This window comes from Asparagus officinalis, chromosome 1, assembly GCF_001876935.1.
Source record: "Asparagus officinalis chromosome 1, Aspof.V1, whole genome shotgun sequence".
NCBI lineage: Eukaryota > Viridiplantae > Streptophyta > Magnoliopsida > Asparagales > Asparagaceae > Asparagus > Asparagus officinalis.
Window position 1 is genome coordinate 94,570,859 of NC_033794.1, and position 13,413 is coordinate 94,584,271.

At 32.4% G+C, this 13,413-nt stretch overlaps 1 protein-coding gene across 2 annotated transcripts in view; it reads right to left on the reverse strand.

Moving 5' to 3' along the window:
- The window catches only part of LOC109828449 (thioredoxin-like 2, chloroplastic), a 27,737-nt gene that overhangs the window by 10,784 nt on the left and 3,540 nt on the right, over positions 1–13,413 (reverse strand). For both annotated transcript variants that reach the window (XM_020395446.1, XM_020395450.1), the window contains exons 2-3: positions 11,497–11,679; positions 5,975–6,139 (exon numbers count right to left, since the gene is read on the reverse strand). In XM_020395446.1, the coding sequence (XP_020251035.1) occupies positions 5,975–6,139; positions 11,497–11,679 (348 nt within the window). The remainder of the gene's footprint in view (positions 1–5,974; positions 6,140–11,496; positions 11,680–13,413) is intronic.

Consider the following 13,413-nt stretch of genomic DNA (forward strand, 5'->3'; position numbering starts at 1 on the left):
GAGATGAAATTATTATCGTGAGCTAGCCCACTTGCCTACCCAATACAATAATCGGCACTGTTCATTTTCATTTACACCCTACGTGATCTACACGTAGAAAAAACTGTATCACTTAGAAATTTTTAATCATTATTTTATCCATGTACAAAAACTAGTTTGATTCCTATTCTAGCAAACTCCAACTACATGAAAATTTCACCATGCATATTTGATGATGTTTTGAACAAGATATACGGTGTCGATCATGAATATGATGAGTCAATTAGTCTAGCCCACATTTGAGCTCATAATATCATACATACATACATATATACATACATACACACATATATATACTAGTTAAGATACACGTGCAATGCACGTGGTTGAATATCATGATTATTTAAATTGATAACAATAGAGTAAAAATAAAAAAAAAATAAAGTTTTTTTTGGATTGATCATCAACTCAATAATCTCTTAAATAAAATATTGTCATTGTTTCCTTCAACCCAGTCTGTGACCACATGATCTACTATTTGTGAGTTATAAACACATTAACTTAATACAACACCTCTATTTATTAGTATATTGAAATCTTCAAAAGATGGGTGATCATTCAATTCGTAAAAGAATTTTGCATATGAATTTACTTGTAATATATCATTAATATTTATTAGTATATTAAAATCTTCAAAAGATGGGTGATCATTCAATTCGTAAAAGAATTTTGCATATGAATTTACTTGTAATATATCATTAAACTTTTAGTTGTGGTTTAACTCATATTCACATTAACTTTTAGTTATTATTTTACTCATATTTATTTATATTATATAATATTCTCATTTAATTTTATAGCTCATTCTCTGTATCATAGAAGTAAAATTAAAAGTATGAAGAATTATTTTCTTACGAAATTAGAACAGGAAGATTATGATATATTTTGCTATGTGCTCTAAATATAATTTTTTTCTTTGATACAATGTCCCTATCAAATCTTACCCTAAACGATGTGAATAAAAAATACAATTATAACTCACTTGCATAGGGGAATTGTATTGTATATAGGATACATAACTTATATGAAATATCCACATCTGTTAAGTGAATTTTGTTGTTGTGAGAGCAACATGTTAGAGGTTTGTATTCAAACTTTTTGACTCTATAAAAGACACAAGAATTTCGAGTGCATAGCTTATATATCGTAACAAACATATTGATTTATGAAGAATTTTTTCCTAATAACAATATTATTACAACGATATTACTATATATGATATTTTTAAATAAACTATAAAATATATATATAGAAACCTCTATGCTTATAGTCAGTAGTTGTGCTCCAAAAAATATGTTAACATTACATTATAGTTTACTATTTGTAGTATTGTTGGCAATATCATTACCTTCCTTTTTTTATCTTATTATTCATATTTTTCTTATGTAAGTTCTCTTTTGTTAATCACACAATTGGCTATATTTAGTTTTTATAATATTAGAGGTTAAAATATTCTTTTCTACTTAAAAAGTATTGATATATATATTTCTTAAAAAATATATATACATAGTAGCAATAATATGTACTTCAGTTCAACTCAAACATTGACTTAAAGCCAATTAGAGTGTGGTCTTTTCTACGCTAAAATGGTGATATAGTGATTACAGAGTCTAAAAGTCAAAGAAGAAATTTCTACAAAGAAAAAGTAATTTAATGTGTCAAATTAAGAAGTAATTTGTATATTATACATTGGCAATGCAGATAGGTATAAAAAATAATGTATATATCTTTATAAAAACTTCATAGTGAGTGACCAACTATAATCATCCTAATTTCAGCATAATTAATTATTATTTTAGTTACTAATTTGATACGCTTAGCTATGAAATAAATCTCCAGCAAAAATAAAAATTGAGATTGTATTATGTTGTAGGTAAATAAATAAATGTTATTAAAGCTCCTCTTTATATTAAGTTTAAAAATAATAATTTAAATTATTAAACATTAAATATTAGCTCATGTGAGAAAGTAAAGTAATCTATGATCTATATACGTTTATAGTCAATCAATCAAACATATTAAATTTATGATGACCACTATCAAAATTATATGGTGGATCACATTAAATATAATTTATAAAAAAATAGTACATTAAATCAAAAACTTTTTAACCACTATATAGATTATCTAAAAAAAATTACATATATAAACTATATTGGCTAGGAATAGTGATGTGCGCACTTAACTATGGTCTAATAATCTTATCGTTATTGTTTCTTTCAATCTAGACTGGTCTACTATTTGTGAGTTATAAACACATTAATCTAGTACAATATCTCTATTTATTAGTATCATGAAGTTTTCAAAAGATGGGTGACCATTCAATTCGTAAAGGATCTTATATACAATTTTTGCATATATAAATTACACTATCTAGGAACAGTGATGTGTTGTACACTTAACTATAGCCTAATAATCTTAAAAATAACTTACTCTTTAATATCATAATTAATTGACTTATTTATGCATTACACTGAAAACACAATAAAAATTTAGAAAACTACAAAAGAAACACCCTAAAAAATTAAAAAAATATAAAAAACACCCTAAAAATTTGTAATTTACAAATACACAAAACTATTAAACATTACATTGAAATAAAGAAATTACAAAAAAACATTGAAAATTTTTAAACTTTGGAAAGGTAATTCACAATGTGCTAAACTTTAAGGGTGTTTTTTTTTGTAAATTTAAAATTTAATAGATTTTCAATCATTTATGTTCTTTTTAAAAAAAGTTATGGATAATTTTGACCATGAAAGGTTTTTCCTAAATCCATACTTTTAAAGTGAGTATGATATTTTTAGTCAAATTTTAGTTTTCTAGGGGTTGTTAGTAATTTCGTATATTCATTTTTGTGTCCATAGGTTAGAAATTCTCAAAGTTTTTTTATAAATTATGAATTTTAGGGGCTTTTTGTAATTTTTTAAACTTTTAAGCCTTTTCTACAGATTGTAAATTATTTATAGATTATTTATAATTCCTATGCTTTCAATTTACTAATAAGTTTAAAATTCTCAGGGTGTTTTCTTTAAATTATAAATTATGTAGGGGATATTTATAATTCCTATATTTTCAATGTACTATTAGCTTAGAAATTATTAGATTTTTATAAATTTACAATTCTGTGGGTTTTATTTTGTAATTTGTAAAAAGTTCAGTGTTTATTGTAAATTTCATAAATTTTTGGGGGTTGTTTGTGTTATTTGAAGGTTTTTAGTGTGCTAAGTTTGAAATTTTGAAGATGTTTTTTAATAAATTTTGAATTTTAGGGGTATTTTTGTAATTTTTAAAACTTACAAGATATTTTCTCCAAAATCAAAAAACTTTTAGTTTCTAGCTAGCATATATTTTTTAGATTTCTCACTGAATTGAAATAAGTAAAATTTATAATTTTTCAAGATGTTTTAATAAAATTTTAAATTTGTAGGGGTGTTTTTGTAATTTAAAAAACTTCGAAGATTTTTTTTTACAAAGTCCAAAAAATTTTAGGTGCTAGATAGCATATTTTTTTTAGATTTCTCTATGAACTGAAATAAGTAAATGATTTGAATTATATCAAACGTATTTTCTTTATCCAATAACATGTTAAGTCTCATTTTAAATATGATAAATCATTTAGTTACTAATTCAAAGAAGATAAGATAATTAGAATAGATTAGGATAATAATATAATATTTTAAAAAGTTGAGGGTAATAATGACCATGAAAAGATTTTTCCGAACTCGTACTTTTAAAGGGAGTATGAAAGTGAGATCGTCAGATTTTGTTTATTTTTATTATTAATGTTATGCATTCTGTCTAGGCTTTTCCCTTTGTTACATTTTTAGTTGGTTTACTGTGTATGTGGCTTGCATTCAGCAGTTAAATTTGGTACTTGGTAGAGAGGTGGCTCATTTTAGTCCAGTCACCTAAAAGGAAGACCACATTCACATGGGTTGGATAATTAAAGGGTGATTATTTTTAAGTGGGGACTATGTGAATAAGTGGATGAGAATGAGCGGTCTCACTACTAAACACCAAGTTTGTGTTTGGTACCAAACATACACATCCTTCTCATATATATATATATATATATATATACACACACACACACACACACACACACACACACACACACACACACACACACACACACGAGAGAGAGAGAGAGAGTAAAATTCTTGTAAATTTAAACTGATAGGAGCACTTGTCCACCAACCTTTATATCCCTTGATTTTGCTTTTAGATTCATGCTAGCATGTGATACACGTTAAGGTACACATATAAAAAATAGCTTTGATGTGTTGCGCGAATCTCAAAGCAAAATCAATGGATAAAAAAAGTTGATGGAGAATGTGCTTCTATCAACTTAAGTTTATAAAAGCTATACTCTATATGTGTGCATGTGTGCATGTGTGCACGCGTGCATGGGTGTATTTGTATGCATGTATGTGTATGTATGTATGTATGTATATAGACACAAACACAATTGTATATATATACGTACGTATCCAGACAAAAGTTTATTCAACATGTATGACATTACATTGGATCAATAGTCCTAATAAGCTATAGTCCTAATGAGAAATAATACGGGTGCAAGACCATTGGCATCAGTAACATCAAGTAAAGATATTCAAGGTAATGTCGTGGACATGGATGAACGACACGCGTCCTAGATTTTAAGAACCTAGTTTCTCTAGGCACACCTAGGGAAGTAGCTAGCAAGCGTTCAAGTAAAAAAACAAAGAGTTCAAGGTGAGAAAAGGCATCACGATATTACTTAAAAAAAGGGATTAACTTTGCCTCGACAGGTAGCACAAAAACAGGGGATACTTTTGTAGTAAAATAACTAAACAAGTGAAGGATACATGAAAGTTTCTTGGCATATGACATCCAAGCCATCTGATGGAAGAGGGCCAAGAGATCTTGAGAATTACAAGAACCTAATGGGTGATACTTCCGTACTACAGTAGAGAAACAAAAGGTCACTTGAAAGTTTTCGGTATATCACATTCATCATACCTTAGTGGAAGAGATCTTTGACAATAACAGAAACGGAAGAACCTAACATAATGCATTTGCTAACACAAACTCACAAGGTAGACACCTGACAATAACTTATGAAGGAACACTACTAGATGACAGCTGAACTTTATAATTGAAAACCAAGATTCATGTTGTTAGTGCATTTGGATATCATAGGCGTAGTGTAATTTGCAGGACTCGCTTAATACAACACGTGGTTTGGCTCAATCCACCCCCAAAATTGACTAGTTAATGTTGCAACTTGAGTCCGTTTTACTTCTATTTAAACCCACTACCACTTGGCTAAGTGGCCAAAGTGGGGCTAAAGTGGATTTGGGGTATTACAATCATTGCATCTTGTATACGGCAACGTCCTCATCGGGGGATGACAATTGGTCTCTCGGTATCGTCAGCAGATGATGTGGATTCCAAAGTTGGCTCCAACAAGTCCTAGAGGTGGCTCACACCGTACTCATGCAATATAGCACTTAGTCCCTCATAGTACTCAGTTCAACGCTTCCAGCTATCTAACTGCTCCAATATCGTTTGTCACGCTCATGACCCCCAAGTCCTTTAGTGCTATGCAATTTGTGGGATCCACTGAGTGCAACACATGGTTTGACTCGATCCACCACTAAAATTGACCAGTCAATGTTGCAACTTGAGTCCCTATTTAAGCTACCACTTAGCTGAGTGGTAGATGTGGGACTAAAGTGGCTTTGGGGTATTACAATAAGACTATAAGTTCAATCATTGATAACACAAGAAAACAATATAGTTGAGCAGACAGAAGTAATGTGCAGAAGACTATTAGAATGTATTGAAATTGCAGTATTTCATTTTGTTTATCAAGGATTCCAGCTATAATAGTAACAGCTTGCTATATTGTAGTAATATGTGCAAATTATCACAGAGATTTGCTTACCTTTGCCAGCGAACATGAAAAAGCATCCAACTGCCCATCAGCACCACGATAAAAATGGAAAAAGGGAAGCACCCTAACGTTCAATCTTTTACACATTGGCTTGTTTTCGTCAAAATTAACTTTCAAAAATATAATATCAGGATTTTCTTGAGCCGTTCTACATAGCTGAAAATCAATTTGAGGGAAAAAAATTATGAGTTACAGATTAAATAACAATACATATTAGAATGAGTCAATGCTGTATCTCAAACAAAGTATAATTCTGAGAGATTATTCATGACTACACATCAATGGGCCTAAAGTGAAAAGAGAAAATATCAGATTTGCCCAACTTGGAGACATTTCACATGGATACAATATAGTAGACAACAAAAATAATAGCTATTCAGCAAATTAAGCATCTTCATCTGTATGTGGGCAGTTAAGGATGGCACGTAAATGCCAAATGCTATTGATCTGAAGGGTGATCCCCTTTCAAGAAAAGGTAATAAAAGACAGAAATGAGATTATCGAACAGATAAATTTAAAGGCGTAATCTCTTTTTTCAATTTTAACCAATAAGTTTTATACAATCAATTTTTTGATATTCACAGTAACATTTATAGTTTCCATTGAATCTAGAAAAAATATCCAGAAAAAAGGTAATTCTCAACGCTATTTCCAATGTAGATTATGCACGATAGAACCACAACCTAATCATGTCTAGGATTTTTTTTTTACTATGATATAGACAGCTGGAAGGCTGCAAAACTTTTGACGTAGACCAGGTCCTACGAACCTAAGGAACTTAAGACTGTTAGTACATTCAAACTTGATAGTTGATACAGATGTGTCTGACAAAAATTCATTTGGAGAAAATTTCAGCCTTGAGGAAGGGCTAAAGCTTCATTTATTATTATATTATTAATAATGTCAGCTATGGTTAAACTAAACTGATGGAACGCTATGGTTCCTAGTAATTTGTAATGCACACTATGAAGTTCTACATTATGACATCACTAATCAAAGTAATTAATGACTAATGTAGACACTAACCTATTGCAGTGTAGGTAAGTTTACGTAAAAATGTTAAAATTAATTGTATTCAGTAAAGGGAACAAACTTGTAAATCTGATCATTAATTAAACGCATTGAAGGGTAGTAGGAAGATAAAAATTGATAAATATTCAAATACAGACAACCACTATGTTAGCTTATGAAAGCTCTACTCAGTAAAATGCTTCTAAGACTTGGATACTTGGATGCCATTTACATTTTCCAAGGGGTGATCCAGATCAATTTGTCAAAATGAATGCCAACCGTGTGTGGCCAGGGATTTTCATATTGCTATCTGCTTGAAAATTTGAAGGGTTGGTAAAAGTTAATCTTTTGTAATTTTCTTCCCATTTTCAACATTTTAATCTGTTTCTAAATAAAGACAACATGCAAAAAAAGATGCATCAACCATGTTATGATTGCATGTACATCATGAGTGAGCCACTCATGAATGCTTACACACACGCTTCCCAAAGCCAATAAACACACCACTAAACAGAAATAAAAATCAGAACATTCCCCCCAAAACCAATGCACACACCAATTAAAAGAAAAAGAATAACAACACCCACTGAAAAAACCAGTAAGATGAATAAAAGAAACTTAGAAAGTAGGGGAAAGGACGGTCATCAACATTCACCGACAACACCATCATGTACACGCCTATCTGAATAAGGGATATCCCTAAGCATGCAAATTATGCCAAGGACTTAACCTGGACATGCACATTTATCAAAGAAAGCTTTCGCTATTCCTCTCGTTAACGAGCACCAAAAAGGTCTTTTCTACTTATTCACCCTTCAATAACCTATAATTAGTTTGGATATACAACAAATATTGCTGGAAGAGAAAAATATTTTGTCTTCAAGTTCTAGTCAGTGTCACCTTACTTACATCACCACCTTCATATGTCAATCGAGTTTGTGCGAGTAGATTTGTTGTGCATTTCCGAATTTAGATCACCAATAGTGGCACCTCTAAACTGAAGATCCACGGTATCTAATTAAGGAATTTTTCTGGTCTATAATACTTAACTTTTCGGTAGAATACTATATGCAAGAAAATAAGGCATTATCTTCAAGTTCCACTCAATGTCACCTACCTTTGGAATTTCCATATTTAACCTCATGTTGTAATCTTATTTGTTGTGTGAAAATTCATATCTTAAATATTATTGGTTGATATTCTATATCTGAATTCTTGTTGATTGATGTCATTAGACACACTTCCTTTTGAATGATGAATACATGTTTGCCAGTATCATTTGATGAGACCTTATTGTGAAATTGATTCTCATAATATTGTTGTCGACGATGTTTGTTCTATGCTCTATTTCTGTGGACTAGTGTCCTATATAAAGTAACACTTCACCCGTGGGTTTATAATTGAAGGCAAGCAAGTGATATAGTCCTGTAATCAGGAAAGAACTCAGAATCCAGGAAATAGAGCATGTTTGTCGATTGATTGGTAGCCTTGAGATTTCAGTTCTCATATTTGAATATTTTAGTATTCATCTACATCTTTTTTTTTTTTTTTTGACGCACTCCTAACTTTTTTCTGAGTTACATACCAATGGCAGAGGCAGGAGGATTGGGGGAGCACATGAACCCCTCCCCCTTCACCACCTTGACTTAAATACGTTGGGTATTAGTTTTAGAATCTTGGGCATCAATACACACACACATAGATATGTATGTATAGGGTGTTTGATTGTATAAGCTTAGTCTATATTACTATTTTTGAAAGATATCCAATGTGTATGGGCTTCATTATAGCCAAGGCTGAGCCTTAAACTAGAATTCTCTCTCTAAGGATTGAGAAATAAGTCAGCGGATATGAGGCCCAGAAACTTTTGATTCAATGATTTAGCGAGGTCAAAATCTCAATTTATTTGAACTTCACTATTGGGATCTTTATCTCTACACTATCTAGATTTGTTTTTCTATGCTCTATTTTTGTGCACTGGTGTCCTATATAAAGTAACTTCACCTGTGGGTTTATAATTGAAGGCAAGCGAGTGAGAGTCCTGTAATCAGGAAGGAACTCAGAATCTTGCAAATAGAGCATGTTCGTCGATTGATTGGTAGCCTTGAGATTTCAGTTCTCATATTTGAATATTTTAGTATTCATCTACATTTACACACACACACATATGTATGTATAGGGTGTTCGATTGTATAAGCTTAGTCTATATTACTATTATTGAAAGATATCCAATGTATATGGGCTTCATTGTAGCCAAGCTTGGGCCTTACTAGAATTATCTCTAAGGATTGAGAAATAAGTCAGCGGATATGAGGCCCAAAAACTTTTGATTCAATGATTTAACAACGAGGTCAAATTCTCAACTTGTTTAACTTTACTATTGGGATATTTATCTCTACACCATCTAGATTTGTTTTTCTATTCAATATTTGGTCTTAAACTCTCTTACCACCAAATTAACTGACCAAGAAGATAGATATATCTTTGATTCCATTATAGTTTCTCAAAAGACAAATCTCAAAATCTTTGATTTCTCTCTTTAAATATAAAAAATTAACCAAGAATCAGGTTTTCGTTCTTACTTAACTTTATTTGAGTTTTTTCCGATATTAGTCTCGTAAATCTTTCATCTTATGAAATTAGTCCTCCCAAATCATTGAAACTGCTTTTCGATTTCCCAATTCTTAAGTTATTTCAAATTTAGTCCCTTAAATCATTGAAATTGTTCAGATCCCCAATTCTCATATCTTGTTTCAAATTAACCCCTCCAACTGCTACTTCAACTCTTGATTGGAGGGTCTAATTTTGAAATAACTTAAGAAATTGAGGACCTAATAGCAATAACAATGATTTGAGAGACAAATTAAAAAAAACTTAACAATTAAGGGGTATAATAGCAATTTCAAAGATTTGGGCACTAATTTAAAAACATGAAAGATTTAAGGGACTAATATTGCAAAACCATATGTATTTTTTAGTGAATAAATTTAAGGAAGCATATTAATTTGATTGTCAAGTTTTGATTAAAAATTGAAAAATAAAAATAAACCAAGTACAATTGTGCAAATTATGTTTAAAAAAATATCATATAAATACTATTTAAAAATGTTCTAAAACAATCATTTCATATAAAATGTTTGCTTAGGGCTTTCAAGTTTGAGATCCTATCAATTCTCTCAAAAAAAAATCTTGATATTATCGAATGTGATTATCAATATAATTGTTTTAGTATTTTATAAGAGAAAAAGTGAAAGTGGCCCCCAAGCGCCAATTTCTGGCTACCCAATAAACAAATAAATTTTCTCCTTGGATAAAAATAATAATATCACATGAAGGATTCAAATAAATAGCTTTTTAAAATGTGATAATATAAGAAGTATTCCGTAGAAGAATAAATTAAAAGTCCTAGATAACGAATCAACTGCTGCTTAATGACTTAATAAATGTTTTGCCATTCAGTAATTCACTGCTAGAACTTCCATGCTTCATCATTGTTAATCTTTTTTGCTAGCTCATATACCACATAAAACAAATAGATATGTACTTTCTGAAACAGCATAAATAAAGCCATAAAGATGCATTTGAGTTATTCCTAAATTTGGTGAGAAGTGATACAAGCAGCACATCCAAGGTTGAAAGTCATGCCTGTGCGTCCATGCACATTTGTATATTTAATAGACTATTCTAGAGAACATGTCACGAATATATGCAGAAACTCCTGCAATAACATCAGGTAGATATCCTCTTACAAAACTAAATTGGAAAGAACTGGGAACCTCAGCGTATAATTTCTCTTCTAATTAAAAGTTAGCCAGCGCCATCTCTACAGAGTAAATAACTCCATAAAATATGGACTTTATCCAAAACTTCAAGGTTAGTTACAGGCTATGAAGCACGGACACGCATAACATGAAGCCGTGTCGTGTCGTGTCCGTGTCGGACACACGTGTCGAACACACGTATCCTATGTATTTTTTAGGATTTGCCTCGTGTCGGCGTGTCGGATGGCCGTGTCGGATCCGTGTCCGTGCTACATAGGTTACAGGAATCTCTGCTCTACATTCAGTTTTCTTAAAGATAACCTTTCCAGTTAACAGGCAAATTTCTTTTTAATTGCCTCAACCAGGTTCAGTAAGCTCTACTCACAACTAGTCTCTGTTGCTCCATCAACTAGTGACCCTAGTACTGCAGTAACTACCACACTCATTGGCCTCATGGCAAATACCAACTTACTGATTCCACACAGCTTTATCCAAACTACCACGATGATCATAACAGACAATGAATGGTAACATGATCATAAGACCAAAAACTATAATGTAGGAAGATTTTACCATATATATAAAACTTCCCATATCAGAAATGCTTCTCCACTGATAATAAACACGCATAGCGCACTTGGTCAGAAAAAAAACACCAACAAATCTACTTATTTCTTAACATGGTATACTAGCTGAAAATATAAATAATATATCGCAAATGACGAAGAAAAGAAGATACACCTTTGGAAACAGGGCGCGGCAAGACCCACACCAAGTTCCATAGAATTCAACAATCACAAGCTTTTCTCCTGCTTGGCTGAGAGCGTCAATGAACTCTTGTGTTGAATGAACATCAATCATATTTGGCCCGGCATTCTTCTCCCACCACTTTGGTCCATCATTTTCAGCACCAACAGCATGCACCTAAAATCATTGTCATAGAAGAATAAGCCAAAGCATTCAAATGGCAATCTCAGACCAAAACACAGACCATTCCCAGTTAAGTTGCTATCTGAAATATAGCCAGTAATCGATTGAAGACGAAAAGAGTAAAAAGAAAAAATGAAGATGCTTCTTTTCCTTAGAGAGTAGAGAACATATAAGAAAGTTAGCTAAGAGGAGAATAGCCTGATTCAGGTGGTTGTCGCCTTTACCATAGTATAATGTGTGAGATTAGTCCCACTTCGAGTAGTGAGACAAAAAGGATAAATGCTTACATGTGGGTATAGCTGATATGCGCTCGTAAACAACATTGTTTTGGCCGAAGATGGAGGATTGGTATTAACAGATATGGTTCTACATGAAAACGGGGTTTTCTGATATCAGCCCCTTAAATCTATAGTATTTTGATATTAGTCCCCCAAATTACTGAAATTAGATATTAGTCCCCTAGATCTCCTTATTATGTTGATATTAGTCCCTCTGCTTAAGGGCTGTTTGATTTGGAGCAGAATATTCTGTTAACATTAACTTTCAGGGTGAACTGACCTTTATACACTTTGGTGACAAATGCAAATCCGATATCCATTAAATTTATACCCAAGTAAAACCTCAAAACCCGATTCAATTACAAAATCTAAACCCATTTCCTCCCCTCTCCTCTCCCCTCTGGCCTCATGAGCTCCACCACCAGCAACAACTGCCCTCCAATCCTCCAAGTGATTAGGATCGCTCCTGTGACCTCTGACCTCTGGCCATCCCTTCTATCTCCTGCATTCCAATTCCTATATACTCCACTTACATCTTCATCTTCGATCGGGACACCACTGCCAAGCCCCTCCACCTTGGCTAGCTACCCCCCCCTTTCCCCTCGTCAAATTCCTCTTTCCCATCCCCTTCCTTGGCTGCTCCAGCCCTCCCCTCCTCGGCAGCCCAAAAACCACTCTCCGAAGATGAGGTTGGCGTCACCGCTGACTAGGAGGAACGCATTCACCGGTAACAAAATCAATGGCCGGATCTAGGGCACGTTGTTGTTGCCATCGAAATGTGTGGTGGCAAGCTTTGTGGTGGCAAAGGAGAGTAAGAGACTAGGGAGGGAGAGCCTGTGATTGTGGTGTCATTGAGGTACATGAATCAGTCGTCGGTGGGTAGGCGGTAGGGAGGTCAATTTTAGGGAGGTTTCGAGTGAAAGATATTAGCGATAGTGAAATGTAGATTGGGAGTTTGAGGAGGAGAACAGTAATGTTTTTGGCAGGAATTAACTAGGAGGGGAGGGCATCTATGTAATTACCCGTAATTACCTATCTATGGTAACCAATAACCTAAATATAGTTAACAAATTTGAACGGATTATATGACAGAAGGACTAATATCAACATAGTAATGAGATTTGGGGGACTAATATCAAATTTTAATATTAACATAGTAATGAAATTTGCTGGGTTAAATAATTAATATTAAATACTATAGATTTAAGGGACTAATATCGAAAAACCCCTATTAAAAAAACTAGTACTATACATGTGGAAAATATTTGCCAAGAGAAAGGATGTTAAACAATTACACAAAGAGAAGTTAGACGTCCAGAAATAGGAAGTTACAGTTTAAGGCATGGCTTTAGATGTCATGAATATGGTAGACATTTGAGGAACTACTGAAACATAAATTAGGAATAATAATAATGATAGAAATGTTCAGATAATTTTGTACACAAATTTC